At 39.4% G+C, this 26564-nt stretch overlaps 1 protein-coding gene across 2 annotated transcripts; it reads left to right on the top strand.

Annotated features, from left to right (window-relative positions):
* Positions 1-296: 296 nt before the first annotated feature.
* On the top strand, positions 297-26514 carry LOC146670885 (uncharacterized). 2 transcript variants are annotated; one of them, XM_085402998.1, is made up of 21 exons: positions 297-360; positions 3541-3622; positions 3885-3957; positions 4818-4853; positions 4942-5256; positions 6166-6474; positions 6828-7115; positions 7234-7527; positions 7662-7955; positions 8078-8371; positions 8723-9016; positions 9151-9444; positions 9567-9860; positions 10212-10505; positions 10640-10933; positions 11070-11363; positions 16919-17212; positions 17334-17627; positions 23363-23707; positions 24684-24812; positions 24910-26514. In XM_085402998.1, exons 3-21 carry the CDS (start codon positions 3927-3929, stop codon positions 25047-25049), a joined length of 4827 nt encoding a protein of 1608 aa, XP_085259124.1. In that variant the 5' UTR covers positions 297-360; positions 3541-3622; positions 3885-3926; the 3' UTR covers positions 25050-26514. The 2 variants fall into 2 exon arrangements, with proteins under 2 accessions (XP_085259124.1, XP_085259125.1); XM_085402999.1 differs by lacking the exon at positions 9567-9860.
* The last annotated feature ends 50 nt before the right edge of the window (positions 26515-26564 follow it).

Raw genomic sequence — 26564 nt, 5'->3', positions numbered from 1 at the left:
AGTTGAAGTACATTTATTTGACCTTTAAATACAAAGTATGATCACAAGTATGGGAAGCTAAAAACTCAAAAACTTTAACTGAGTTAAATTTGGTGCATTCAGCCTCATCTCTTCTCGGAGAGGTACTAGTACAGCTTTAACCTCACTTCATCCAAGACATGTAGTGCCCTTTTGTACGTTGGTCAACTATGACCTCTCCCTGGAAGTCCACTTCTGACCACTTGCACATTTTCAGTGTGGGATGGGTCTTGAACACAGCAATAAAAAGCTGAATCTTCAACTTAAATTTCACTTCACTGCAGAAAGAAGAAGAGGAAAACCTCACATCAAGGGAACTTAATCTGGGGAGTAAAACTGGTGGTAAGCAATAATAATACTAGTAATAACCCTGTTAATGCCTACTATGGTTATTATAGCATTTAATCTTACATTAAAAGCATAATTTAGACGTCCTTAATTTGATTTTCGGGTCAGTGTCAGTTATTAGAGTGAGCTCGCTTTTTTCATTTTAGTTCTTAGTTGTTAGGTTTTAGTTTTAGAATATTATATTATAATATAACAAACTCGGGATCTCGCAAAACAAACTCGGGATCTCGCAAAACAAACTCGGGATCTCGCAAAAGTTTTGCGAGATCTCGCAAAAGTTGAATTCCAACAATGGCGGCAGCTACTTAGTTGTAATATTACTCTTTCTGGGTCACAAAATACACTTTTAAGATATTTTGAGGCGTGAATGTAGTTGTGTAAATGTCAGATACCTGCTCGGTTTACAAGACATCACATATTTGCAAAAGTGCTCCGACGTTTTCGGAGATCTGACACCCACCATCTCGAAGCTAATGGGAGGTCGAGATCTACTACATCCGGGAGGAACACCGCTTTCCCGGCACATCGTGCCTCGACCTCCCGGTCGGCTTCGAGCTGGCGGCCTACGAAGAATGCGGCTAAAACTTTTGCGAGATTAAGACGGACTTTTGCGAGATCTCGCAAAAGTCCGTCTTCATTTTTTTTCTCCCATGTCCCCTGCGGGGCTCCGTACCAAACAGATATTACAACTTTTAAAAAGCAGACACGGACAAAGACATTTCAGTCTTAGTAAACATATGCGAGGAAGTCTGTTTATTTTGGTTATGTTAAAAATTGGCCAAAATGACTAAAGATGTGCACAAGATGTGCCCAGATCAGTAGGAGAGGTGTTCCAAATAACAGGACCACAGAAACTGAGGCACACTTGGGTCTCAATCTACGATCAGTTGAAAGATCTGCAGCTGATGACTTGAGTGATCTGACTGGTATTTGAACAGTGAGCAAGTCAAAGATGTAGTAGGAGGTCAAACCATAGAGTGCTTTGGGAACTAATACAATCATTTTATATTGCACTGGAAGCCAATGAAGTGATCCTGATACTGGGGTAATAGAGTCAGATCTCTGCATAAGCACTCCGACTGGTACATTTTGAATGTGCTGGAGTCGTCTTACTGATGATTTGGAGTGTACAGAAAATAGAGCATATAATGATCTAACCTGCTTGATATCAAAGCATAGTCTATGCTTTGATATCAAGCAAACTGTTTAAAGTTAATAATGTGTACTTTATTAATCCTGTATAAAAAATTGTTTAGTCCTCTGCATTTAACCCACTAACTCAGTGGGCAGCTAACAATTCAACGCCCGGGGAGCAGTGTGTAGGTATCTTAGGCGAGCTGTTCGATGGATTTGAACCTCCAACTTTTTGATCATGGGGCGAACACTCTACCTACTGAGCTATCTCTGCCCTTCTTCACTGAACCCACTTCATTTTAGAAAAGGCAATGATAAATATTCTGTCTCTGACTTTTTTGGACCAACAGCAAATGTTTCTGTCTTCAATCTGTTTAGTTCTAAAAGGTTGTGAATCATTCAGTGATTAATGCCATCAGTGCAGCTCATTACTTTCTGAATAGAGGTCAGATCATCAGAGGAAAACTGATAAGTATTATGTGCACAAGAAGAGTAGGATATGTTATGATTCTTACCAAGTGGGAGCATGTAAATGTTAAAGAGTAATGGACCCAAAGGATCGAGCCTTGAGGAACACCAGATTGAATTTTTATTTGTGCAAATATTAAACCGCTAATAGACACACAAAAGCCCCTCAAGTCTTCAGTATGATGAGAGCCAACCATCAACCCACCTGTTAAACCAACAGAGCCATGAAGCCTTTGAATTAAAATGTCCCGCTCCATAGTGTCAAAGGCAGCACTGAGACTGAGCAGCACTCAGTCTGCTGTTTCTGTGCTGTGATTGGATCTGAAACCTCCATGGAAAAGTAAAGACTGCGACATGTAAGATATTCATTTAGTTACTTGTAATAAAATGTTTTCAATTTTTGATGAGGAATAAAAGATTAGAAATAAGTCTATAATTATTAAACACCAATGAGTCCAAGTTATTTTTTGTGATTAGTTGTGTGATTACAGCACATTCAAGAGAAACAGGGAGAATGTTCTCCAAGTCCCTGTGTTGGTTTCCTCCAGTATCCTATCCTATAAAGTTTGACAGGAACCTTTGGCTAAAATAGGACTTTTTGTCTAAACTGCTTTGATTGGTCAGTGAGACTTGCAAAGTGTGCAAACATGACTGCGTTACATTAATAAAAGCACTGATACAGTGTTAAAGCCAACTGTACTCAGCAATAAATCCTAGGATATCCTGTGAGCCCTGAACTCAGGTCAGGGTTCAGACTGGGGCAGTATACATGAAAAACTTTCTATTTCAAAGAAAGAAGAAGTCGATCTCTACAAACAGCTTATTTTGCAAATTTACCTCCTCAAAATTCAGCAGTTCTTTCATTCTTGAGAATACAACGTTCTCAAAACAAAAGCTGATGACCCTTCTACTGATGCCCAATTTAACACAGTAATATTATTAATATCATTAGGGTACGGGTGATGATGCTGACCTCAGAAACTGAAGTTATAAGTTTAGCTACAATCATTGTGAGGTCTGTTTACACAATAATGGATTACATGTTACATAATGTTGCTTTTGAGGGGGGGAAATGTCCCAGCTGGCCAGAACTAAGACCAACATGTAGAATAACAGAGGTAAAGCCTGCACTACCATTACACACACAAAGCTATCCAAGTAAGGCAAGGCAAGGCAAGTTTATTTGTATAGCACAATTCAACAACAAGGTGATTCAAAGTGCTTTACAGAGACATTAGAAACAAGAACAAATAAAAAGCATGATTTAAAATTGAATAAAACAAGCAAATAAACTAACTAACTAATTAACAAACAAACAAACAACAGTATATAAAATCAAAACAGATAAAATCAGAACATAAAAGTAATATGATTATTGCTTAGACATAACCTTTCAGGAAGAGAACAGAAGTAATCATGTCCCAAAAACCACAGAGAGACTGTGTTGATTTTTGAGATCAAAGAAGAAAATGTTTATATCAGCTGAAGTGTTTAACTCTTCAACATATGTGGCAACATGATTCGACTGTATCACATGGAGAGTAATCTGTTAAATTCACCAAATCTCCCCAGGCCACTGCGGCTCCAGCATTCAAACTGAGCATCTTCTGAAGCTAGCAAGAATTTGTAAACCCTCATGAAATAGGCCATTCAGGTAAGTATCTGTTTTACATTAAGCTAATTTAAGTTTATTTTGGACTGATCATTCATAAGAGATAACATTATGCTTTGAGTGAGTCAATATGACCCTCTGTCTCACTCTAATATTGGTATAATATTTGTACATCATGGCAGCTGTACTACTTCTCCATCACTGCACATGAAGCTTCAGATAAATGTTGAGTTTTAAAACATTAACACTCTGATGCTGTTACTGGCGGAGAAGCAGCAAACCTCACTGCTGTGCTATCTTACAGTTTCTGTCTAACTGCTGAGCTGGAAAACCTTCATTGACCAGGATGTGCGGTCATGTAGAGAGACTGGTTTTAGGTGAGTTAAAGGGGGGGGGGGGTGAAAGAGGTCTGTGTGACTGGTCATGTCTAAAGAAGCTGCAGCTACTTTCAGCTTATTCACAAAAGGTCACCACAGCAGGTAGTTTGGTGTATTTATGCACTGCACAGCCCCAAAGGAATTTGTGTCTCCTTTCAAGATCAAAGGAAAATTATTAGTGCTTTATCCCAACAAATTTAGTTTTTGAATCATTACCAAAGCATAAAATAATACATTAAAAAACTATAAAATAAAGTTTTGTAAACTACAAACATGTAGAGTCACAGGTGGAAAAGAAAATCCCACTGCTGTTATGTCTTTTATCAATGAAGAGTAACAGCGTTGAACACAGAATAAAACATGATGATTTATATAATTAAGATATAAAAATGAACAAAAAATAATTAAATGTCAAAATGGCTGTGTTAGTGTTAGAGTGACGATTCGGGAGCAGTTTACATTGTTGAAAATCCTTAAATGGCCAACATCATCTTCAAGCTTTAGATATGAATGTTTTGCATGTAGTCATTGATTTAAGAACAAAGCTGTAAGTAGCCTGATGTATTTCTTTTTCTTTGTTCACCGTGAAACACTGAAAAAGCAAAAATACATCAGACATCAATTTAACTCCTGTTGGGTTGAGAAGGCTGAGCTGTGAAATTTATGTTTTTAAAATATTCAACACATGGGTAGCACCGGCCATATTCTTTATAGAGAAAAATAATTACAGAGAAATTGGAAAAATTCAGTTCTTCACTGAAATTCTTGTGTTCTCAAGTTGAATGAACAACAGTTTTACCATTTATGATGTAGAATTTTACATGGACACACTGATGCATCGTTTTGATTCTTCCCTCTAGTCTCTTTTCTCTTCATGACATCTTCACCTGTTGCAGGTTGGTCCATTCTCCCATGTAACAAATTCCTGTTTTTGTTTTGTGGGAAATATTTGGATTTTGAATCTTTGTTATATCTCTCTGACAGATGGTCAGATCAGACTAGCTGGGTCTGGGTCCACTCAGTGCTCTGGAAGAGTTGAAATCTATCACAGTGGCTCCTGGGGAACAGTCTGTGATGATGACTGGGACTTAAATGATGCTGAAGTGGTCTGCAGACAGCTGGGCTGTGGGGCAGCAGTAAATGTCTATCGATCAGCTCACTTTGGTGAAGGTACAGGACAAATCTGGCTTGATAATGTGGCCTGTTCAGGAACTGAAAGTTCTCTAACCACATGTCAACACAGAGGATTTGGGAAACATAACTGTGGACATGGTGAAGATGCTGGTGTCACATGTTCAGGTGAGACGAAAATTTTGTGGTTGGTTCAAGCTTAACACATGAATATGTATCTTTGGACATTTCTTTGAAGCTACTTTAGTCATTGATGCTACAAAATGTCCTAACTCTTCTGTTTTGGTAAATCCAAATCACATTTTCTGACAATCTGATATTATGATTCTAATTATTTTTGGCTTAAAAACAAAATAGACAAAAAAGCAGAGCTCATCTCCAAATGATACAAGTAAACAACTCAGCTAGACTCTTTTTCATTGCTGAGTCCCAAAGATTTTGTTTTTACTGGTAGAGTGTCTGAAGCCATGCATGCAGTGGTTAAGACTGTTGCTTCACAGCGTGAAGATCCTAGTCTGGGTCTTCTCTGTGTGGAGTTTGCATGTTCTCCCCAAGTATTCTAGCTTCCCCAGTCCAAGGTTAAGACATCCATGTGGTTAGATTAATTGGTGATTCTAAACTGACCATGTGTGTAAATGTGTGAATGGCTGGATGAGTTAGCCTCGCGGCAGACTGGTGACCTGTCGAGGTTGCTGCCTGGCTCCTTTTCTATGACAGCTTGTATAGGATAGAGCCCCACTGCAACTCAGAAATGAAAGAAAATCGATGGATGTTTTACCTGCATATGTTACATTCGAGTTTGAATGTTTTTATTCTTAGTTGAGACAGGTTGTAGCAACATTTACTGTATATTCAGTTTGTGTTACTGTCCGTATGTTGTTCCATGGCTCTGACTGTTACACCTGCTAACTCGGAATTTCTCTCTTAATGTGCAACAAAGGACCACCTGTTCGTTTTGCATTTGTTTTAGTTGAGCAAATTCTGCAGGCCTCTCCTGTACATATAGATTTGATAATTTCCATGTGTTTTGTGTGTAAAACATTGAAACTCTGTTAATCTTCTCTAATTTTTTCATAGTTGGACAGATAAGATTAGTTGGATCAACTCAGTGCTCTGGAAGAGTTGAAATCTATCACAGAGGCTCCTGGGGAACAGTGTGTGATGACAGCTGGGACTTAAATGATGCAAAAGTGGTCTGCAGACAGCTGGGCTGTGGGGCAGCAGTAAATACCTATCGATCAGCTCACTTTGGTCAAGGTACAGGACAGATTTGGCTTGACGAAGTGGCCTGTTCAGGAACTGAAAGCTTTCTAACCGCATGTCAGCACAGTGGTTTGGGGAAACATGACTGCGGACATGGTGAGGATGCTGGCGTTGCCTGTTTAGGTGAGAAAAAAGATTCATTTATAAATACTTAATAAGGTATAGATGGTCATCACTTTAGATGTCACACAAAATACTGAAGTAACAACTAATCACTGCTTGAATTAACCATGAACTAAAGATATTAGATATTAGATATTAAATGTTGTAATCATTCAATCTTTCTAGAAGAAAATCCAAGCCAAAGGTGTGCGTGAGAGTCTAAACGTTCAAAAACTTTCATTTCTTACATTATTTAAAAAAAATGCATTTTTCTGCTTATTGTGACTACATGCTCACTATTTGCCTCTTTTAATTTTAAAAATGAAAATGAAGATGTTATACATTCAACTCTATGTTGTTTTGCTTTTCAACAGACAAACCAAAACCCAGGATCTCCATTAGTCCTTCTGGTCAAGTTACCTGGGGTCAGAATGTCGCCATCACGTGTTCGATCACAGCTGATCAGTTAAGTGGAGCATTTATCTTCACAAAGACCTCAGGCTCATTCAGCAGGAGAATAACATCAAGCAGAAACTCTGCTACCCTCAGTATCTCTAATGTAAACCTTGACAATGAGGGATCCTACCAGTGTCAGTTTCAGAGGGATTTGATTCCAGACTCCAACGCCCCTCTAAGTGATTCTGTGAGACTCTCAGTGACAGGTAACTTTTGATAAAATTTATACAATTTAATTTAATATAATTTTAATGTAATTCCTAATGACAAGTTCCTTCTTTAGTTTAAAGGAAATATGAACTTTTCACATATATTATTTTTCAGTCAACCTCCCAAAGCCCAGAATCACCAAGAATATTATTGGTGCAGTCACCTGGGGCCAAACTGTGAGCATCACTTGTTCAATCTCAACTCAGCATTTAGGTGGAACATTCACTCTGCAGCAGAGCTCAGGCTCATTCAGGAAAAGCCAAACATCGAGTACAAACTCTGCTACCTTCAACATCCCTCAAGTGACCTTCAGTAATGAGGGATCGTACCAGTGTCAGTATCAGACAAGAGTTTCAGGTCGAGACTTCAGATCCCCACAGAGTGACCCTGTCAGAGTTTCTGTTAATGGTAAGAGACAAAGATATTTCCTTTTTTTGTTTTCTGTTAACTTTAAATAAAAGTTCAGTTGAAACCAAGTTGGAATGTAAAGTCATACCTTTCCTGAAAGGAAACACTCACTATGTTATTTATTTATTCTTCAGTGATCCTCCCAAAGCCCAGCATCTCTAAGAGGCCAGCTGGAGAGTTGACCTGGGGTCAAGACGTTAGCATCACTTGTTCAATCTCAACTCAGCATTTAGGTGGAACATTCACTCTGCAGCAGACCTCAGGCTCATTCAGGAAAAGCCAAACATCGAGTACAAACTCTGCTACCTTTAATATCCCTCAAGTGACCTTCAGTAATGAGGGATCGTATCAGTGTCAGTATCAGACAAGAGTTTCAGGTCGAGAATTCAGCTCCCCTCAAAGTGATTCAATCAGACTCTCTGTTACAGGTAAGGAGGAACTTTAGTTGGTCTTTTTCTTTTCATCATCTCAAATAGATTAATTAAAACAACAACAATTTGAAATATAGAGCTAAACCTCAGAAAGGCAAATATATGATTTTGTATTTCAGTGATCCTCCCCAAGCCCAGCATCTCCATGATTCCTGTGGGGAATGTGACCTGGGGCCAAACTGTTAGCATCACTTGTTCAATCTCAACTCAGCATTTAGGTGGAACATTCACTCTGCAGCAGAGCTCAGGCTCATTCAGGAAAAGCCAAACATCGAGTACAAACTCTGCTACCTTTAATATCCCTCAAGTGACCTTCAGTAATGAGGGATCGTACCAGTGTCAGTATCAGACAAGGATTTCAAGCAGAGACTTCAGCTCCCCTCAAAGTGATTCTGTTAGAATCTCTGCTACTGGTAAGAACTGAAATGTGAAATTTTCTATTTGGGCAGACTGCTGATGAAATGTTAAAGAAGTTGTAAGTCAGCTTCTATCAGCCTACAAGACTATAAGTGCACTTGATCCACTCATTTGTCAGAATGATTTGCAAGGTTTCAATTAGTTGGATTTTCTGAAAGAAAACAATAGCATGGAATTTGGCTAAATACAGGGTAAATTTACATTTAGTAACATTGGCTGGACAGTCGAAAGGGAAAATATATTTTCCAATCATTGTTTCAATGTGTATTCATGTAGTTCACAAAGGCAATGAAAGAAGCTAGGAAGATATCACTTTTCTCACAGACCACTATTCGGTTATTTCTCAGTGATCCTCCCCAAGCCCAGCATCTCCATGATTCCTGTGGGGAATGTGACCTGGGGCCAAGACGTTAGCATCACTTGTTCAATCTCCACTCAGCATTTAGGTGGAACATTCACTCTGCAGCAGAGCTCAGGCTCATTCAGGAAAAGCCAAACATCGAGTACAAACTCTGCTACCTTTAATATCCCTCAAGTGACCTTCAGTAATGAGGGATTGTACCAGTGTCAGTATCAGACAAGAGTTTCAGGTCGAGACTTCAGATCCCCACAGAGTGACCCTGTCAGAGTTTCTGTTACTGGTAAGAGACAAAGATATTTCCTTTTTTTGTTTTCTGTTAACTTTAAATAAAAGTTCAGTTGAAACCAAGTTGGAATGTAAAGTCATACCTTTCCTGAAAGGAAACACTCACTATGTTATTTATTTATTCTTCAGTGATCCTCCCAAAGCCCAGCATCTCTAAGAGGCCAGCTGGAGAGTTGACCTGGGGTCAAGACGTTAGCATCACTTGTTCAATCTCAACTCAGCATTTAGGTGGAACATTCACTCTGCAGCAGAGCTCAGGCTCATTCAGGAAAAGCCAAACATCGAGTACAAACTCTGCTACCTTTAATATCCCTCAAGTGACCTTCAGTAATGAGGGATCGTACCAGTGTCAGTATCAGACAAGAGTTTCAGGTCGAGAATTCAGATCCCCTCAAAGTGATTCAATCAGACTCTCTGTTACAGGTAAGGAGGAACTTTAGTTGGTCTTTTTCTTTTCATCATCTCAAATAGATTAATTAAAACAACAACAATTTGAAATATAGAGCTAAACCTCAGAAAGGCAAATATATGATTTTGTATTTCAGTGATCCTCCCCAAGCCCAGCATCTCCATGATTCCTGTGGGGAATGTGACCTGGGGCCAAACTGTTAGCATCACTTGTTCAATCTCAACTCAGCATTTAGGTGGAACATTCACTCTGCAGCAGAGCTCAGGCTCATTCAGGAAAAGCCAAACATCGAGTACAAACTCTGCTACCTTTAATATCCCTCAAGTGACCTTCAGTAATGAGGGATCGTACCAGTGTCAGTATCAGACAAGGATTTCAAGCAGAGACTTCAGCTCCCCTCAAAGTGATTCTGTTAGAATCTCTGCTACTGGTAAGAACTGAAATGTGAAATTTTCTATTTGGGCAGACTGCTGATGAAATGTTAAAGAAGTTGTAAGTCAGCTTCTATCAGCCTACAAGACTATAAGTGCACTTGATCCACTCATTTGTCAGAATGATTTGCAAGGTTTCAATTAGTTGGATTTTCTGAAAGAAAACAATAGCATGGAATTTGGCTAAATACAGGGTAAATTTACATTTAGTAACATTGGCTGGACAGTCGAAAGGGAAAATATATTTTCCAATCATTGTTTCAATGTGTATTCATGTAGTTCACAAAGGCAATGAAAGAAGCTAGGAAGATATCACTTTTCTCACAGACCACTATTCGGTTATTTCTCAGTGATCCTCCCCAAGCCCAGCATCTCCATGATTCCTGTGGGGAATGTGACCTGGGGCCAAGACGTTAGCATCACTTGTTCAATCTCAACTCAGCATTTAGGTGGAACATTCACTCTGCAGCAGAGCTCAGGCTCATTCAGGAAAAGCCAAACATCGAGTACAAACTCTGCTACCTTTAATATCCCTCAAGTGACCTTCAGTAATGAGGGATCGTACCAGTGTCAGTATCAGACAAGAGTTTCAGGTCGAGACTTCAGATCCCCACAGAGTGACCCTGTCAGAGTTTCTGTTACTGGTAAGAGACAAAGATATTTCCTTTTTTTGTTTTCTGTTAACTTTAAATAAAAGTTCAGTTGAAACCAAGTTGGAATGTAAAGTCATACCTTTCCTGAAAGGAAACACTCACTATGTTATTTATTTATTCTTCAGTGATCCTCCCAAAGCCCAGCATCTCTAAGAGGCCAGCTGGAGACTTGACCTGGGGTCAAGACGTTAGCATCACTTGTTCAATCTCAACTCAGCATTTAGGTGGAACATTCACTCTGCAGCAGAGCTCAGGCTCATTCAGGAAAAGCCAAACATCGAGTACAAACTCTGCTACCTTTAATATCCCTCAAGTGACCTTCAGTAATGAGGGATCGTACCAGTGTCAGTATCAGACAAGAGTTTCAGGTCGAGAATTCAGCTCCCCTCAAAGTGATTCAATCAGACTCTCTGTTACAGGTAAGGAGGAACTTTAGTTTGTCTTTTTCTTTTCATCATCTCAAATAGATTAATTAAAACAACAACAATTTGAAATATAGAGCTAAACCTCAGAAAGGCAAATATATGATTTTGTGTTTTGTGTTTTGTATTTCAGTGATCCTCCCCAAGCCCAGCATCTCCATGATTCCTGTGGGGAATGTGACCTGGGGCCAAACTGTTAGCATCACTTGTTCAATCTCCACTCAGCATTTAGGTGGAACATTCACTCTGCAGCAGAGCTCAGGCTCATTCAGGAAAAGCCAAACATCGAGTACAAACTCTGCTACCTTTAATATCCCTCAAGTGACCTTCAGTAATGAGGGATCGTACCAGTGTCAGTATCAGACAAGGATTTCAAGCAGAGACTTCAGCTCCCCTCAAAGTGATTCTGTTAGAATCTCTGCTACTGGTAAGAACTGAAATGTGAAATTTTCTATTTGGGCAGACTGCTGATGAAATGTTAAAGAAGTTGTAAGTCAGCTTCTATCAGCCTACAAGACTATAAGTGCGCTTGATCAGCAGAGTGAAGCTGACCCCCCACCCACTTGAAACGTAAAGGCAAATAGGCGGAGCGGTTAGTGCTACGTTTGTGCAGATTTGTGCAGGTAAAATTAGCGTTTGTGCTGCTACGGTTTCCGAGATATTAAACTTTATTTTATAGGTCATTCAAAGGTCACCATCCCCCCAGACTGCTCCAAAACGGGCCAAAATGGTCTACTTTTTTAGTGCTACGTTTGTGCTGGTTTGTGCAGGTAAAATTTGCGTTTGTGCTGCTTCTGTTTTAAAGATATTAATGAAAATGTAAAGGTCAACCAGCCCCCCCACATTACCCAAATCCAACAAAAGTGGTATCAAACGTTTGTGCTACGTTTGTGCTGGTTTGTGCTGCAAAGATTTTCGTTTGTGCTGCTATCATTTTAAAGATATTAATAACAATTTCTAGAGGTCATCAGAGGTCAACCAGCCCCCCCACATTAATTAAATCAAACAAAATGGGTGTCAATCAACTGTGCTACGTTTGTGCTGGTTTGTGCTGCTAAAATTTTCGTTTGTGCTGCTTCTGTTTTAAAGATATTAATGAAAATGTAAAGGTCAAAAGGTCAACCAGCCCCCCCACATTACCCAAATCCAACAAAAGTGGTATCAAACGTTTGTGCTACGTTTGTGCTGGTTTGTGCTGCAGAAATTTTTGTTTGTGCCATTATTTTAAAGATATTAACAAAAATTTCTAGAGGTCAACCAGCCCCCCCATATTAATGGAATCAAACAAAATGGATGTCAAACGTTTGTGCTGGTTTGTGCTGCAAAAATGTTTGTTTGTGCTGCTAACATTTTAAAATGTTTAATAAAATAATGTCTTGATGCGTGCTTAATCATCCAGGTAAGTAAATCCCAAAAGGTTGATTCTGTTCATCTGGACATTTTCAGTTGGAGAAACGTTTCGTCACTCATCCAAGTGACTTCTTCAGTCTCAGCTGACTGTAGGTTTCCCCAACCATATAAACAGTACATTTGCATAGTGAAGAAAACTAGCGCCACTGAATGAACAATGTGCCGGGGGGTTAATTCCATGATTGTTAGTATGCAAATTCTTATGACCATTGATCAATGACAACTAATCAAAGCCTATTGATCAATGGCCATGAGTACCATTCACAGAAAGTGGGGAATGGCTACAATCACAGCATTGTAGGATGGCGAAAGATGTACCCTTGGGCCCCCCTTCTCGATCCAGAGATGGTCAGCATCCTGACAGCCCGATGGACGAAGCTGTCTCTCAGTCTGCTGGTTCTGCCCCGGAGGCTCTTCAGTATCCTTCCTGATGGCAGCAAACTGAAGACGCTGTTGAAGGGATGAGTGGAGTCACCTGTAATGGAGACGACCTTCCAGATGAGGCAGGTGCAGTAGATCTCCTGGGGAGGGAGGCAAGAGAGGTCCCCACAATGCTCTCGGCTGCTCTCACTACCCGTTGTCATTTTTTCCTGCAGAACCCAATGCAGGAGTCATACCACACAGTGATGCAGCTGGTGAGGATACTCTCAACTGTGCCTCTGTAAAAGGTGCTCATAATGGGGGTTGAATCTCTTGTGCTTCTCAGTTTGCAGAGGAAGTAGAGTCACTGTTGGTCTTCTCCACATTCAGGGACAGGTTGTTGTTGCTGTACCACTCTGGCAGATGGTTAACTTCACCCCTGTAGTAGATCTCGTCGTGGGTCAGCAGAGTGAAGAGAAGGGAGCTCAACACACATCCTTGGGGAGCCCCCGTATTCCGTGTTCTTGGGCTGGAGGTGTTGCTGTTGACCCGTACTGTCTGCTGTCTTCCTGTCAAGAAATCTAGCAGCCCGTTATACAGCAAGGTGCTGATCCCCAGCAGATCCAGTTTGTGAATGAGTTGCTGGGGAATGATGGTGTTGAATGCTGAACTGAAGTCTATGAACAGCACTCTGACATATGAGTCTCTAGTGTTCAGATGTGTGAGGGCTGAGTGAGGGGCAGTTGAAATTCCATCATCGGTTGAGCGTTTTGACCGGTATGCGAACTGAAATGGATCCAGGTTGGGGGAAAGCAATAATTTGATTTGATGCATGACTAACCGTTCAAAGCACTTAACTTAATAATGATGGAGGTGAGTTTGACAGGACGGTAGTCCTTAAGGCAGGAGATAGATGACTTCTTGGGTTCAGTAATGATGGTGGAGGGATCTCCACACACTGTCTGGGGATTGTGTCACCACGGTCTGTAGAGTGGGCTTGTAGTCTGTGATGGTTTGTATTCCTTGCCACTGCCTCCAAGTATCTCTGCTGTCGCTGAAGCTTTGCTGTAGCTGATGCCACGTGACAGGTTTGCCCTTGCTGTTCTTAGACTCACCTAATTCCCGGCTCTGAAGGCTTGCATTTTTCAACTTTAGGAGCATTTAAACCTGACCTGTGAGCCATGGTTTCTGATTGGCCCAGACAGTGATAGTCCTGGTCTCTGTGACATCATCGATGCATTTTGGGATGTAGGCAGTGACAGTTTCTGTATATTCCTGAAAGTCTGTGGTGTTGTCGTGTGTGGCAGCCTGTGGTGGAAAAGCAGTGCCTCTGAGGACCCTTCTGGCCACACCTGTACCTGCTTACGAACTGGTTTGGTGACTTTGACCAGGGGCCTGTGGGAACCCATGGCACACCTAGATTTCTGCCTGTACTGACCCTTATGCAAAATAGGTGGAATTAAGACAGTTCCAAAAGCAAACACAACTGATCAGTGCTGAGAGTGGTCCTGTTGCTGAGGTTGGGATGATCCTGTAATCTCTTATGAACGACCTCCAACGCTTCTATGACTGGGATGCAAGTGAAGACAGATGTAACATCTCTCTCTCACTGTACATGTACTGTTTATAAAATTAGGGAAACATAACCTGCACAAACAAAATAATTTGCAGGACAAATGTTTGACATCAATTTTGTTCGATTTGAAGAAGGTAGGGGGGGCAACTTCACTCACGGGTGTTTATAAGGTTGGGGAAACCTGCAGTCAGCTGAGACTGAAGAAGTCACTTGGATGAGTGACGAAACGTTTCTCCAACTGAAAATGTCCAGATGAACAGAATCAACCTTTTGGGATTTACTTACCTGGATGATTAAGCACGCATCAAGACATTATTTTATTAAACATTTTAAAATGTTAGCAGCACAAACAAACATTTTTGCAGCACAAACCAGCACAAACGTTTGACATCCATTTTGTTTGATTCCATTAATATGGGGGGGCTGGTTGACCTCTAGAAATTTTTGTTAATATCTTTAAAATAATGGCACAAACAAAAATTTCTGCAGCACAAACCAGCACAAACGTAGCACAAACGTTTGATACCACTTTTGTTGGATTTGGGTAATGTGGGGGGGCTGGTTGACCTTTTGACCTTTACATTTTCATTAATATCTTTAAAACAGAAGCAGCACAAACGCAAATTTTACCTGCACAAACCAGCACAAACGTAGCACTAAAAAAGTAGACCATTTTGGCCCGTTTTGGAGCAGTCTGGGGGGATGGTGACCTTTGAATGACCTATAAAATAAAGTTTAATATCTCGGAAACCGTAGCAGCACAAACGCTAATTTTACCTGCACAAATCTGCACAAACGTAGCACTAACCGCTCCGCCTATTTGCCTTTACGTTTCAAGTGGGTGGGGGGTCAGCTTCACTCTGCTCACTTGATCCACTCATTTGTCAGAATGATTTGCAAGGTTTCAATTAGTTGGATTTTCTGAAAGAAAACAATAGCATGGAATTTGGCTAAATACAGGGTAAATTTACATTTAGTAACATTGGCTGGACAGTCGAAAGGGAAAATATATTTTCCAATCATTGTTTCAATGTGTATTCATGTAGTTCACAAAGGCAATGAAAGAAGCTAGGAAGATATCACTTTTCTCACAGACCACTATTCGGTTATTTCTCAGTGATCCTCCCCAAGCCCAGCATCTCCATGATTCCTGTGGGGAATGTGACCTGGGGCCAAGACGTTAGCATCACTTGTTCAATCTCCACTCAGCATTTAGGTGGAACATTCACTCTGCAGCAGACCTCAGGCTCATTCAGGAAGAGCCAAACATCGAGTACAAACTCTGCTACCTTTAATATCCCTCAAGTAGGGCTGCCACAAATGATTATTTTGATAGTCGACTAGTCACCGATTATTTTTGCGATTAGTCGACTAATCAGATCATCATCCATTGGACGTAAAACTACAGCTTATTGCACCAGCAGCATCTGCTCTTATATAACTATCATTAGCTTACAGCTTTAAGTGTTTAAGGTCTGTGCTAACTAAAAATAAAGACAAGATGATAGTTTATTAAATTTTAATGAAATTTGCAGATTGTTTCGGTGAAGTTTAATAAACTCCTTGCTATCTAAAATATAACAGGACACTGGAGTATACTCTGGAGCATCTCACACTTCTGATAATCAGTTGTCTGCTTGACGTTTATTCAGCTGTGTAAAAACTATAACTTTAATCTCAGACAAACTGATTTACTCAGGAACAAATAAAATACTAAAAAAAAAAAAAAAGCCAAACAATAACATTTTAAGTTATCTAAGTGACTCATATATATTTAACCTGAGTAGCGAAAGACGGCGGTGGGTTTGAAAACGATTTGCGGGGAGTCCGGTGTTCTCACGGCGCTAGTGAGCCTAGCCCCCGGCTCGCTAACGAGCTAGTGGGTAACAGATGTCTCCGAAAACGTCGGAGCGCTTTTGAAAATATGTGGTGTCCTGATAAACTGAGCCGATATTTGAGGTTTACACAGCTACATTCTCGCCTGAAAATATGTTAAACGTTTATTTTGTGACCCAGAAAGAATAATAAGAGTAACATTAAAACTAACTAGCTGCCGCCATTGTTGGAAACTGCGCTGGGACACAACTGCTTCTTCTTCTTCTTCGGGGTTTAACGGTAGCTGACATCCTTGTACATGCAATGCTGCCATCTTCTGTTTCAGTCCGTTATTAAACTCTTAAATCCTGCCACTTATTCCTGCGTCTTTTGTTATCTTACAAAGCTTCAAACGACGCGTCGACTATTAAATCAGTCGTCGACGATTTTGATAGTCGACGTAATCGTGACTAGTCGACAAATCGTGGCAGCCCTACCCTCAAGTGACCTTCAGTAATGAGGGATCGTACCAGTGTCAGTATCAGACAAGAGTATCAAGTCGAGACTTCAGATCCCTACAAAGTGATTCCGTCGGAGTTTCTGTTACTGGTAAAAATTGAAATGTAAAATTTTCGGCTGATTGCTGATGAAATGTTAAAGAACTGTAAGTCTCCATTTCTCAACCGAAAGTTATCCTTTCAGCCTCTGTGCCACTGTCACCTTAATTGAAATGGAATTGAGTTGACAGGAAGCTAAAGTGAAATGAAACTCATACCTTTTCTAAGATGAAACACCCACTATGTTATTTATTTATTTTTCAGTGATCCTCCCAAATCCCACCATCACATCAAACACTGGTGGTGCAGTAACTTGGGGTCAAGATGTTAGCATCACTTGTTCAATCTCAACTCAGCATTTAGGTGGAACATTCACTCTGCAGCAGAGCTCAGGCTCATTCAGGAAAACCCAAACATCAAGCACAAACTCTGCTGTCTTCAGAATCCCTGAAGTGAATTTCAATAATGAGGGATTGTATCAGTGCCAGTATCAGACAAGGGTTTCAGGGCGAGAATTCAGCTCCCCTCAAAGCAGTTCTGTCAGAATATCTGTTACATGTAAGAAAAAAGATTTGCCTATTATGATTTATCATTTATGTGGATGAATACTGAAATTCAATTTAGTGAGTTATTCCTCACCAAAAAGAAAATAAACTAATAATGTGTTATATTTCTTCAGTGATCCTCCCAAAGCCCAGTGTCTTCGTGATGCCTGTGGGGAAGGTGACTTGGGGACATCGCGTTAGCATCACTTGTTCAATCTCTACTCAGCATTTAGGTGGAACATTCACTCTGCAGCAGACCTCAGGCTCATTCAGGAAAAGCCAAACATCGAGTACAAACTCTGCGTCCTTCAACATCACTGAAGTGAACTTCAGTAATGAGGGATCGTACCAGTGTCAGTATCAGACAAGAGTATCAAGTCAAGACTTCAGCTCTCCAAAAAGTGACCCTGTCGGATTGTCTGTTGCTGGTAAGAGAAACCTATTTTCTTTAACTCAAAATGAAAGTTGAGATGTTAAGTAAGATACGTAATTCCATAAACCTTTTCTTTACTGTTACAGAAGAAATCTGATTAGCAACCTTAACGGTGACTTTAGCAAAGATGGCAAGTTAAAAATACAAAAACAACATCATCAGTAGATTATGCTGATGAGATAGAGCAAAATACTTGAGTTTCCAGACTCTGAGAAAGAACTTTAGTTAAATTGCTGGGGTTTTCTCAGTTGTATTATTGAGTGTCTACCTTACAATATACCGGTAAAGCGCCTTGGGGCACAGTATAAATAAAGCCTAATTGAATGGCTAGATAAAGCTGGGTATTATGTGCATAGCATTGACAATGTATGCTATGTCTTGTAATGATACCACATAAGTGAAGCATGTATAATGCAAACAGAATTTGTCCTAGCAAGTGTAACCCCCCTCAGTCTCTATTTCCGGTGCTGTATGAGTAAAACTCTCTGGACTCGAGATGGGTAGGGCTCAGGCGTGGTTTATTCCCCTTTTTGTGGGTCTCTGCAATAACATGGGACATGAATAACAATGGGTTTCCAGCAACAGGATTCCGCCCAAACACAGCAAAAGCTTCATTGCTACTAACGGATAAGCTAATGATCGTATAGTGGAACTCTCAGTTTTCTTAAAATAAATAAAAAACAAATATTGATTGAAAAATAAAATGGCAACAAAACTTATCACGGAAAATAAAATAGAAACATTACTGCATTGTGGTTTAGGTAACAAAAGAGAAATTAATTCACTTAAATGCACATTCATGTAAATATAAATAAACTTCCAGACCAAAGCCAAAATTTCCTTTCATGTACAATAGTAAATGGAACAATGCTGCCATCTACTGGGCAAAACTTAATAAGCAGTATTTCTTGAACAGAATTAGCCTGCAGCTCAACCAAATACATGTTTCAAATACACATACCTGCAATAACATGGGACATGAATAACCATGGGTTTCCAGCAACAGGATTCCGCCCAAACTATCAAGAGAAGTTTCAAAATTATTAGACACGACAGTCTCCTCTAGCTGTTAGCTGCTAGCTCAGCGTGTCCATTTTTCCTACCGTCTAACCCATAAATGCAAAACAAGGTCATAAAACTGAAATCTACTCAGATGCTACTGTATGGGCAGTTCATGCTGTTAATGCACTGTCATGTTAACTTCAATGAGGATTTTCAAATATGTTTTAAACTCATGTTCAGTCAGGGCGGACTGAGGAAGAACTTACCACAGCAAAAGCTTCATTGCTACTAACTAGCTTAGGGAAAGCCCGTTTACCAGTAGCAGACTTCCGCTGCGGATTTTCAAAATAAAAGTTTCAAAATAAACCCATGGTTGCGATCCCAAGTTTAACAGGAATTTAACAACAACAAAACCATATTCATTCTTTTACATCGTTACACAAGGAACAATCTGGAACTCCATAATTAAACTTAGTGTTTGAAGAAGACTGTCCATTTACATGAACAAACTGGAATCTATTAATCAGATATAATGCAAACTACTGCATTGCAGTACCTTTATTTCGTATAGCATGCTCTAAGCATTGTATTGGAGATTATATATCGGAATTTCAGGAGCAGGATGTTACCTCGAAACCAGAGGTGAGTAGTAACGAGCTACATTTACTCCGTTACATTTACTTGAGTAAGTTTTGTTCTGAAAAAAACATTGTGTGTATTTTTTATCATAACTCTGGTTTTACGTGGCCCATCGACACAATTCCAAAAACTGGTATGTAGTTTAAAGTCCGCACTTTCGACCCAAGTTGAAATGGAGACTCTGACTCGCTGCATCTTGTAGCTGTGTCGTCTTAAATCGGTCGTATGATTTTGACGCGCCGGCGCGTCCGGTGACCCCACACAGCAAATCCAGCATGTCCAAATTAACACTGTCAGATTTGATTTCAACACTATTAAAGTGTCTATATGGGTCCACACCAGAGAGTGTTAATTTAACTCTTTTTGGAGAGTTGGTACGTTAACTCTGATTCAGTGTTAAACACCAAATCTGTCTGGAGTTGATAATTTAACACTTGGTGTTAAGAGTTTATATATTAACTCTCAAAGAGTATTTTAGTTTAACTACGTAAGAGTTATCTTCTAATTCATTCTAAATAGCGGGAATTTTACTGTTCTGAACTAGAAATTTCTTTTGGAAATAAACATTTACTAAAAAGATGCAATGGTTTTTGAAAAACATTTATTCTGAACTGTGCACCACAATTTCAAAACATTTTCTGAAAGATGTAACAGTATACATGTTCTCACTTTCATTAGAATTTTGTTTATCAAAAGGTCTGACATGGTAAATGCAAATAACAGCATTCTCATCACTTATTTCTTCAATACAATATGCATGTCCTTCATTCATCACTTTGTGGAACTTAAACGCACTTCTGCTCTCCCCCATATTCCATCTTCACAAGCATATCCTGTGCGGAAATTGAATAAAAATTAGTTGACACTAATTAATGGCACAAATAGTAAACAATTGTAGCACAGTAAAAAAAAAAAAAGGAATCCTCTTTGAGCCATTACTTGTGTAAAGTATTTTCCCAAAAGACAAGGACACAGGCAACAGGTAATACTGAACTAAATGTAAAACCTCAACCTTTTTCATTTTTACCTAAACCGTGTGCACAAAACTCTGGAGGGATCTATGCTAACGTAGAATCCAGTCAGGACGCCTGCTACTGCTGTTTGCTCGTTTTTTTTAATGGGCGATCGTTTTCAGGCTTCAAGTAGCACCATTATACCAACGTTTCACATTCTAGACATTGTTTTAGGTGTATTTGACCAAAAGTTTGACTGAAAATTCACATGCAAGCTTTTTTTCAAGGCTGTGGTATTTGCCCGCAAACAATACCTTTCAGCTAGCTAAAACAGAATATTATGCTTTCACCGAGCAACATGGCTAATGCCTTTCACACAGCTTTGTCTCAACTCCAAAGAGCCACAGAAGTAAAAGCTCATAATAATAACTGAAACAATCTTTGAAAAAATGACTTACCAAGCATGGCAAACAACTCAAATATGTAGAGCAAAATGTTCTGAAACGGCTTCACTTCAGCTTCGATTGGAGCCGTGCTGGGGGCGGAGTCTGTGAATTCACTCTATTGGTGTCATAGCCCCTCTAGGAGTTCAGAGTTAAGAGGTCAAGAGTTAATGTTTCCATTGTAACACCTCCAGATTTGACAGAGAAACACTCATTTTTAACATTCGATTTTAACTACTATCATTTTACACCTCAGAGTTACATTAAAAGAATGTGACTCTGCTTAGAGTAAAATTAACTCTACTTTTGCAAGAAGACTATTAACACCAAAACATTTAACACTTTTGAATTTGCTGTGCAGAGGGTTAAAGTCAGTTACAGCACTTTCAGAAAGACGTCTACTGTGATGACGTCTAATCATCACAGTTTCTATGCTATATGTTAGAACAAGATCTAAAGTGTTACTAAAGCGGTGAGTGGGTTCTTTTAGATTTTGAGCAAAGCCTAATAAAAGAATAAATGCCATGTTGAGGCTGTCATTTTTAGCCTGTACATGGATGTTAAAATCAGCCACAATCCTTTTTTTATCTGAATTGAGCAATAAATCAGATAAAACGTCTGACGTCTGTGTAAGGTCCAGGTGGACGATAGATGATAACAAATAAGACTGGTTTTTGAGTTTTCCAATTAGGGTGGACAAGGCTAAGCATCACGCTTTCAAATGAATTCAAATACTCTCTGGGTCTTTGGTTGATTGATAAGCTGGTGTGGAAAATTGCTGCCATACCGCCCCTCAGCCTGTGCTTCGAGGATTCTGAAGGAGGCATTGATTCATTTAAGCTAACGTAATCAATCTGCTGCAACCAGGTTTCTGTAAGCAGTCTAAAGTGATTTGTTGATCAATTATTCATTCCTTTACCAACAAGGACTTGGATGAGAGAGACCTAATTTTTAATAATCTGCATTTCACTATTCTACTCTTTGGTGTGAAAGTGGATATTGCATTATTCTTTCTTTGTGATTTTTCATGTTTAAGTGATTTTTTTCCCGATTTTTAGTTTGTTTTAAGACACAGTCTCTAAGGGGATGGCCGCCGGGATGATTTTAGGGAGACAACAGGAGGAGAGAAGTTGCAGAGGCATATTTAACTGCAACTCTGCTTCTCTGGATAGTCACATTTTGTGGGGTTTGGCCAAACAAATCGGCCAAATTTCCATGAGATGAGAGAGCTGCTCCATTCGAAGTGGGATGGATGTCATCTCTCCTGACAAAACAGGGTTAGGGTTAAAAATCCTCCAGTACGTTTGCATAAAAAATATGGTAGTGCTATACTAATATGATAATAAAAGCATTTTTAAAAAGCTCTATTTTCTGTTGTCTATAATGTAGAGGGTAACTTTTCCTCCACAACTAAACAGGAAAATCAGTAGAGTGAAGGGTTAAAGCAGGATTCGCCAGTGCAAATGGTGGCGAAACCCTAAGATCAGTTGTAGTGGCTCAGCGTGAGGAAAAGAATCATAACTCATAATAACTGAATAATAATTAACGTGAGGTCCAGTAGATTTTCTTAATGTGGAGGCAGCTCTTTGTGGATTTGCACAACTGCATTCAAAAAGATTTGAGCAGATCTTTCACATCTACCTTACAATATAAAGCGCCTTGTTGTTGTGATTTGGTGCTGTATAAATAAATTGAAAATGAAAATTGAAATTGAACACAATCTCTTTCCTAAACTAACCGTATACTGTATACAATTGGTGCAAAGGTCGAATTTAGTGAATTGATCTATGCATCATCAGCTTTAATGCAGATTAATTTCCTTTACTTCATGTAACCTAACACTAACCATGAGCACCACAGCCACTGTGCACAAGCCCAAGACAGTACAACAAGCTGACCTGTTTATCCCGGACAAAACTACCCAATATTTTTATGCAACATTGAAATAACACAAAGTTAGTAGAGCTTAATTTATTTTGCAGGATGTTTCACAATAAAACGTTTTTTTTAATCAAAACACATCATGTACAAATCCCATATGTAATTCGACTTATGATATTAAATGTAATCTTAAATTTGCAGTTAATTTAGTGTCACAGTCCTTACCTTTTGTGTCTCTGTTGATCTTGAGCTGATAGAAATGTTACATTTGGAATTACCTGCCAATTAAAAAACATTACTTCCAAAGTGCTTGCTCCTCTTCTTCAGGACTAGCTGCTGAAGTACCGTGACTTAACTTGTGTAATTTACAGGCACCTGCACTCATTCCAGCCCACTTTAACCCCCAAGTATAAACACTATAAAAGACACTGTTGAATATAATATGTGTTTTGAAAATGTAAGGATGAAAAGTAAAAAGTTGCCAGAAAATTAAATACTCAAGCAGAATTCCATGGTAGACTATTTTGAGAGCAGTGCTTAAAAGTGGACTTTTATGTTTTTATAGCTCCAGCTACAATAACCCCTGTTCCCTGCTGGACAATCTCACCTTGCAAAGTCTGTACATTTTGTTACAGCACTCTAATCCAACAGCATATCGATTACAAATGGCAGTGGAACTTTTCAATTAGTTTTTCCTACAGAATATAACCCAGAAATATCAGCTTCACTTCAGCTTGTTTAATAGTTTCAATGCATCTTCAGAATCCTTAATCGACCCTAAATTGTGTTTACTCTGTCTCACTTTTACCCAGTGACACTGCAGCAGCCCAGCATCTGCCTGACATCTCCTAACACTGGGCTGGTCTGGGGTCCTGAAGGTGTAGAGGTCATCAGAGGTGATGACTTTGTCTTCACCTGCTCCATTTCCTCCCACTTTCCTGGAGGGGTTTTCTCCCTCATCTTCTCGGGCTCCAACATCACAGAGACCAAGCCAGCTGTCAATAACTCAGCCTCCTTTACTTTTCCTGAAGCTGACTATGAACACCAGGGCAACTACAGCTGTGTGTATGAGGTCGTAGTTGTCTCGAGGAAATTCACCTCAACCTTCACAGCAATGAGTGTCACCATTAAGAAGGCTGGATTGAAGCTGTACTTAAGTAAGACCTATAATTGATTTGAAAATTACCCTAAAAAACAAATATATTCTCTGGGTGTCCGTTGAGCTCAGGGCATCCTCAGAAAACCATTATTATTAATGACACTGGTGGCTGTTCGGTGAAGTGCCACCTAACATGCATTTTTATGAGAACTCCCAAAACAGGGATGAGACATACACAAGGCATTCCTCACTATTATATTGCTTGGTGACATGTACTTGATGTTATACGAACCGGTGGGATTGACTGTATTGGTTAGTAACAGTTAAACATAGGGTAATAAAAAGAAAAGTTAACTTGGATGTTACGAACCAGCTAATGCTATATACATGCTGCATATCTCAGTAAAATTGAGGTAGCTAAGCTAACCTTTTGGTGATGATAAAGTTAGCAAAAATGTGATTAGCTGGCCAACTCATCAGCACCACAAAAATCTGCTTAGTTGTTACTCCATCTGCTAAAATGAATTGAAAATGGCCAGTTAAGTTACCAGACCAATCTTTGTTGGACCGTCTTTCTTCTGGCTAGTACTGACTTATCTGTTCATGGCCTTGGTTTACTTACCTTAATGTTGTTATTTACTTTTTTTTGGTCACTAGCGAAAAAAACCTGTCTCAGTCAATAATTGTGTTTTTTGCTTTTTTTTGCTTTGTCATTTGTTTTGTGCTAACAGCCAGTTGTTTGTGTTCTGTGTACTATGGTTACTCATTGTTGACCCTGAAACTACAAGAGAGTCACTTAGGCAAGGCAAATGGGAGGAAGTGTTTTAAATCATATCCTGTGGCCTGACCAATCCTTCACATAGAAATCAGTGTAGAGACTGTGAGAGGCAACTGCTGTCGGGGAAGACAAGAGAAGTTAGGATACACTCCACTCAGACAGTGGCAATATAAAACATTTAATATCTGAGAAAAACATTTCTACTGTATGTTAAATAACACAAATTTCATGTTTTTCTCATGTTTTTCTGTTGTAGTGAGTATGATCACGATCGTCTCAGTCTCAGCGCCCCTATTGCTGCTTCTGCTGGTCCTGACTGTGGTCTTCCTGGTCTGCAGGAGAAGGAAACAAGCTGAGAAGTCTGAAGACCTTGTCCATTTTCAAAGTGTGTGCGCACAGAGTTACAGTACATTACAATAACAGATGAACTGAGAAAGTATTTCAATTTGCTGACGTATGATATTCTAATGTTTGTGTTGCAGTTATTTCAAACAATTACACCATTGATGGTGAGGAAGAGCCGCATTATATCAGTTTTAAGCAGAACGACACAACGAAGAAGGTGGATCAAGGACAGTGTATGAAGACAGTTGTGTGTGAAGAGGATCATGATCATGAGTGAAAAAGAAAATGAAAGGGCAGCCAACTTTTTATTTTCAGTTGGAGTAGAAGTGAAACCTGACCTGTTCAAAAACAGAATAAATACCACAGCACGATAATACTTTTAATAATTCAGTCATTATCAGCCCAAATGTGCTCTCTGTGTTGCTTAGAAAAAGATTTCTTAGTTTATAAATAATTATGAAACACTCAGCAAATACTGAGACTTAAAGTCTCAGTATTTGCATTATTAATCATTATCGCAGGTCAAGGTCATAGGCCACTGTTCTATCATAGGACTCAGTGTTTAAATGTAATGATATTTGATTATTCTTTCTAAAGGAAAATGCTAATGAGACATGTGTACCAAATATTGATAGAATTATCAAAAATACAAATTCTGAATTTTAGGCAAAAAGTGAACAACTATAAAAATAAACTTACAAATAATCAAAGAGCTGTGTACATTTTGGTATGTAACACAGTAACGCTAAATTTATTAATTATTCAGTTATTCCAGTCAAAACACAGAGGATAGTTCCAGCAAATCACACTTTACTTTTATATAACTAAGTGAGGTGAGTGGTCACACACAGTTACATTACTTACACTCGGTAGCTATCCTCAGGTTGAAGAGTGCTGAGCTCCACGTAGCTATGATCTATTTTATACTGTATTCTAATAACAAGTGATGTGTAAGTTGATGCACTTATTATAGCAAATAATAATCATTTTCATCATCATCATCATCGTTGTTGCTAAATTTAAATGTAACCTCATCATTTGTGGTTTTAATCATTGTGTCATTACTGTGCACATGGATGTTGTTCAGCTTTACTCCAAATTCAAATAAAGGCTGCTGCCAAAATATCGAAATGCTTAAATCTCATTACACACATAAAGAATTTCAACTATTTAGGAAATTATTAATAAACTAATGAAACAATTGTGTTTAGATTTCTTTTTGGCTGATAGCTTTTTTAAAGACGGGGTGGGGGGTATTATTTTCACGTTGGACTTTTTTTGCTCTAAATAAGTGTAAACTGCATTTAAAGGGTCACTTTACCCAAACCGGCTAGAAAGCAACCCGAAGATTCTAACCTTACTAATCATTTTAATTACACATAATTACACATTCGAGTAACACACAACAGGTCGTGTGTGCGTGCATATGTTTGTATGTGTCTGTGTGTGGGGACGTGTCATGTTTTCATTTTTAAGAAAGGAGAAGTTAGCAGACATTAATATGTATATCTGGTCATCTAGGATGCCCTCTGGACCCAGTGGAGGTGGTGAGTGACAGGAGAATGGCGGCTAAGCTGTCATCCCTGTTGGACAACATCTCCTGCCTCATGCAGGAGACTCTGACAGCACTGAGCAGCTCCTTCAGTGGGAGACTGCGGCACCCACGGTGTGGGACGGAGAGATTTCACAGGTCTTTTCTCCCCACTGCTGTCAGACTCCACAATAAAGACTTTGCAGCTGATCAAACCCTCACACGTGCAATAAGACTGCTATATGTGCAATTCTTGTACAA

Source organism: Rhamphochromis longiceps, linkage group LG4 (genome assembly GCF_057381845.1).
Source record: "Rhamphochromis longiceps isolate RC_006_pf linkage group LG4, R_longiceps_female_GT1.1, whole genome shotgun sequence".
In the NCBI taxonomy this organism is placed as follows: Eukaryota; Metazoa; Chordata; class Actinopteri; order Cichliformes; family Cichlidae; genus Rhamphochromis; species Rhamphochromis longiceps.
Note: the sequence above shows the minus strand (reverse complement) of the source record. Positions and strands in the feature narration are given on the sequence as shown.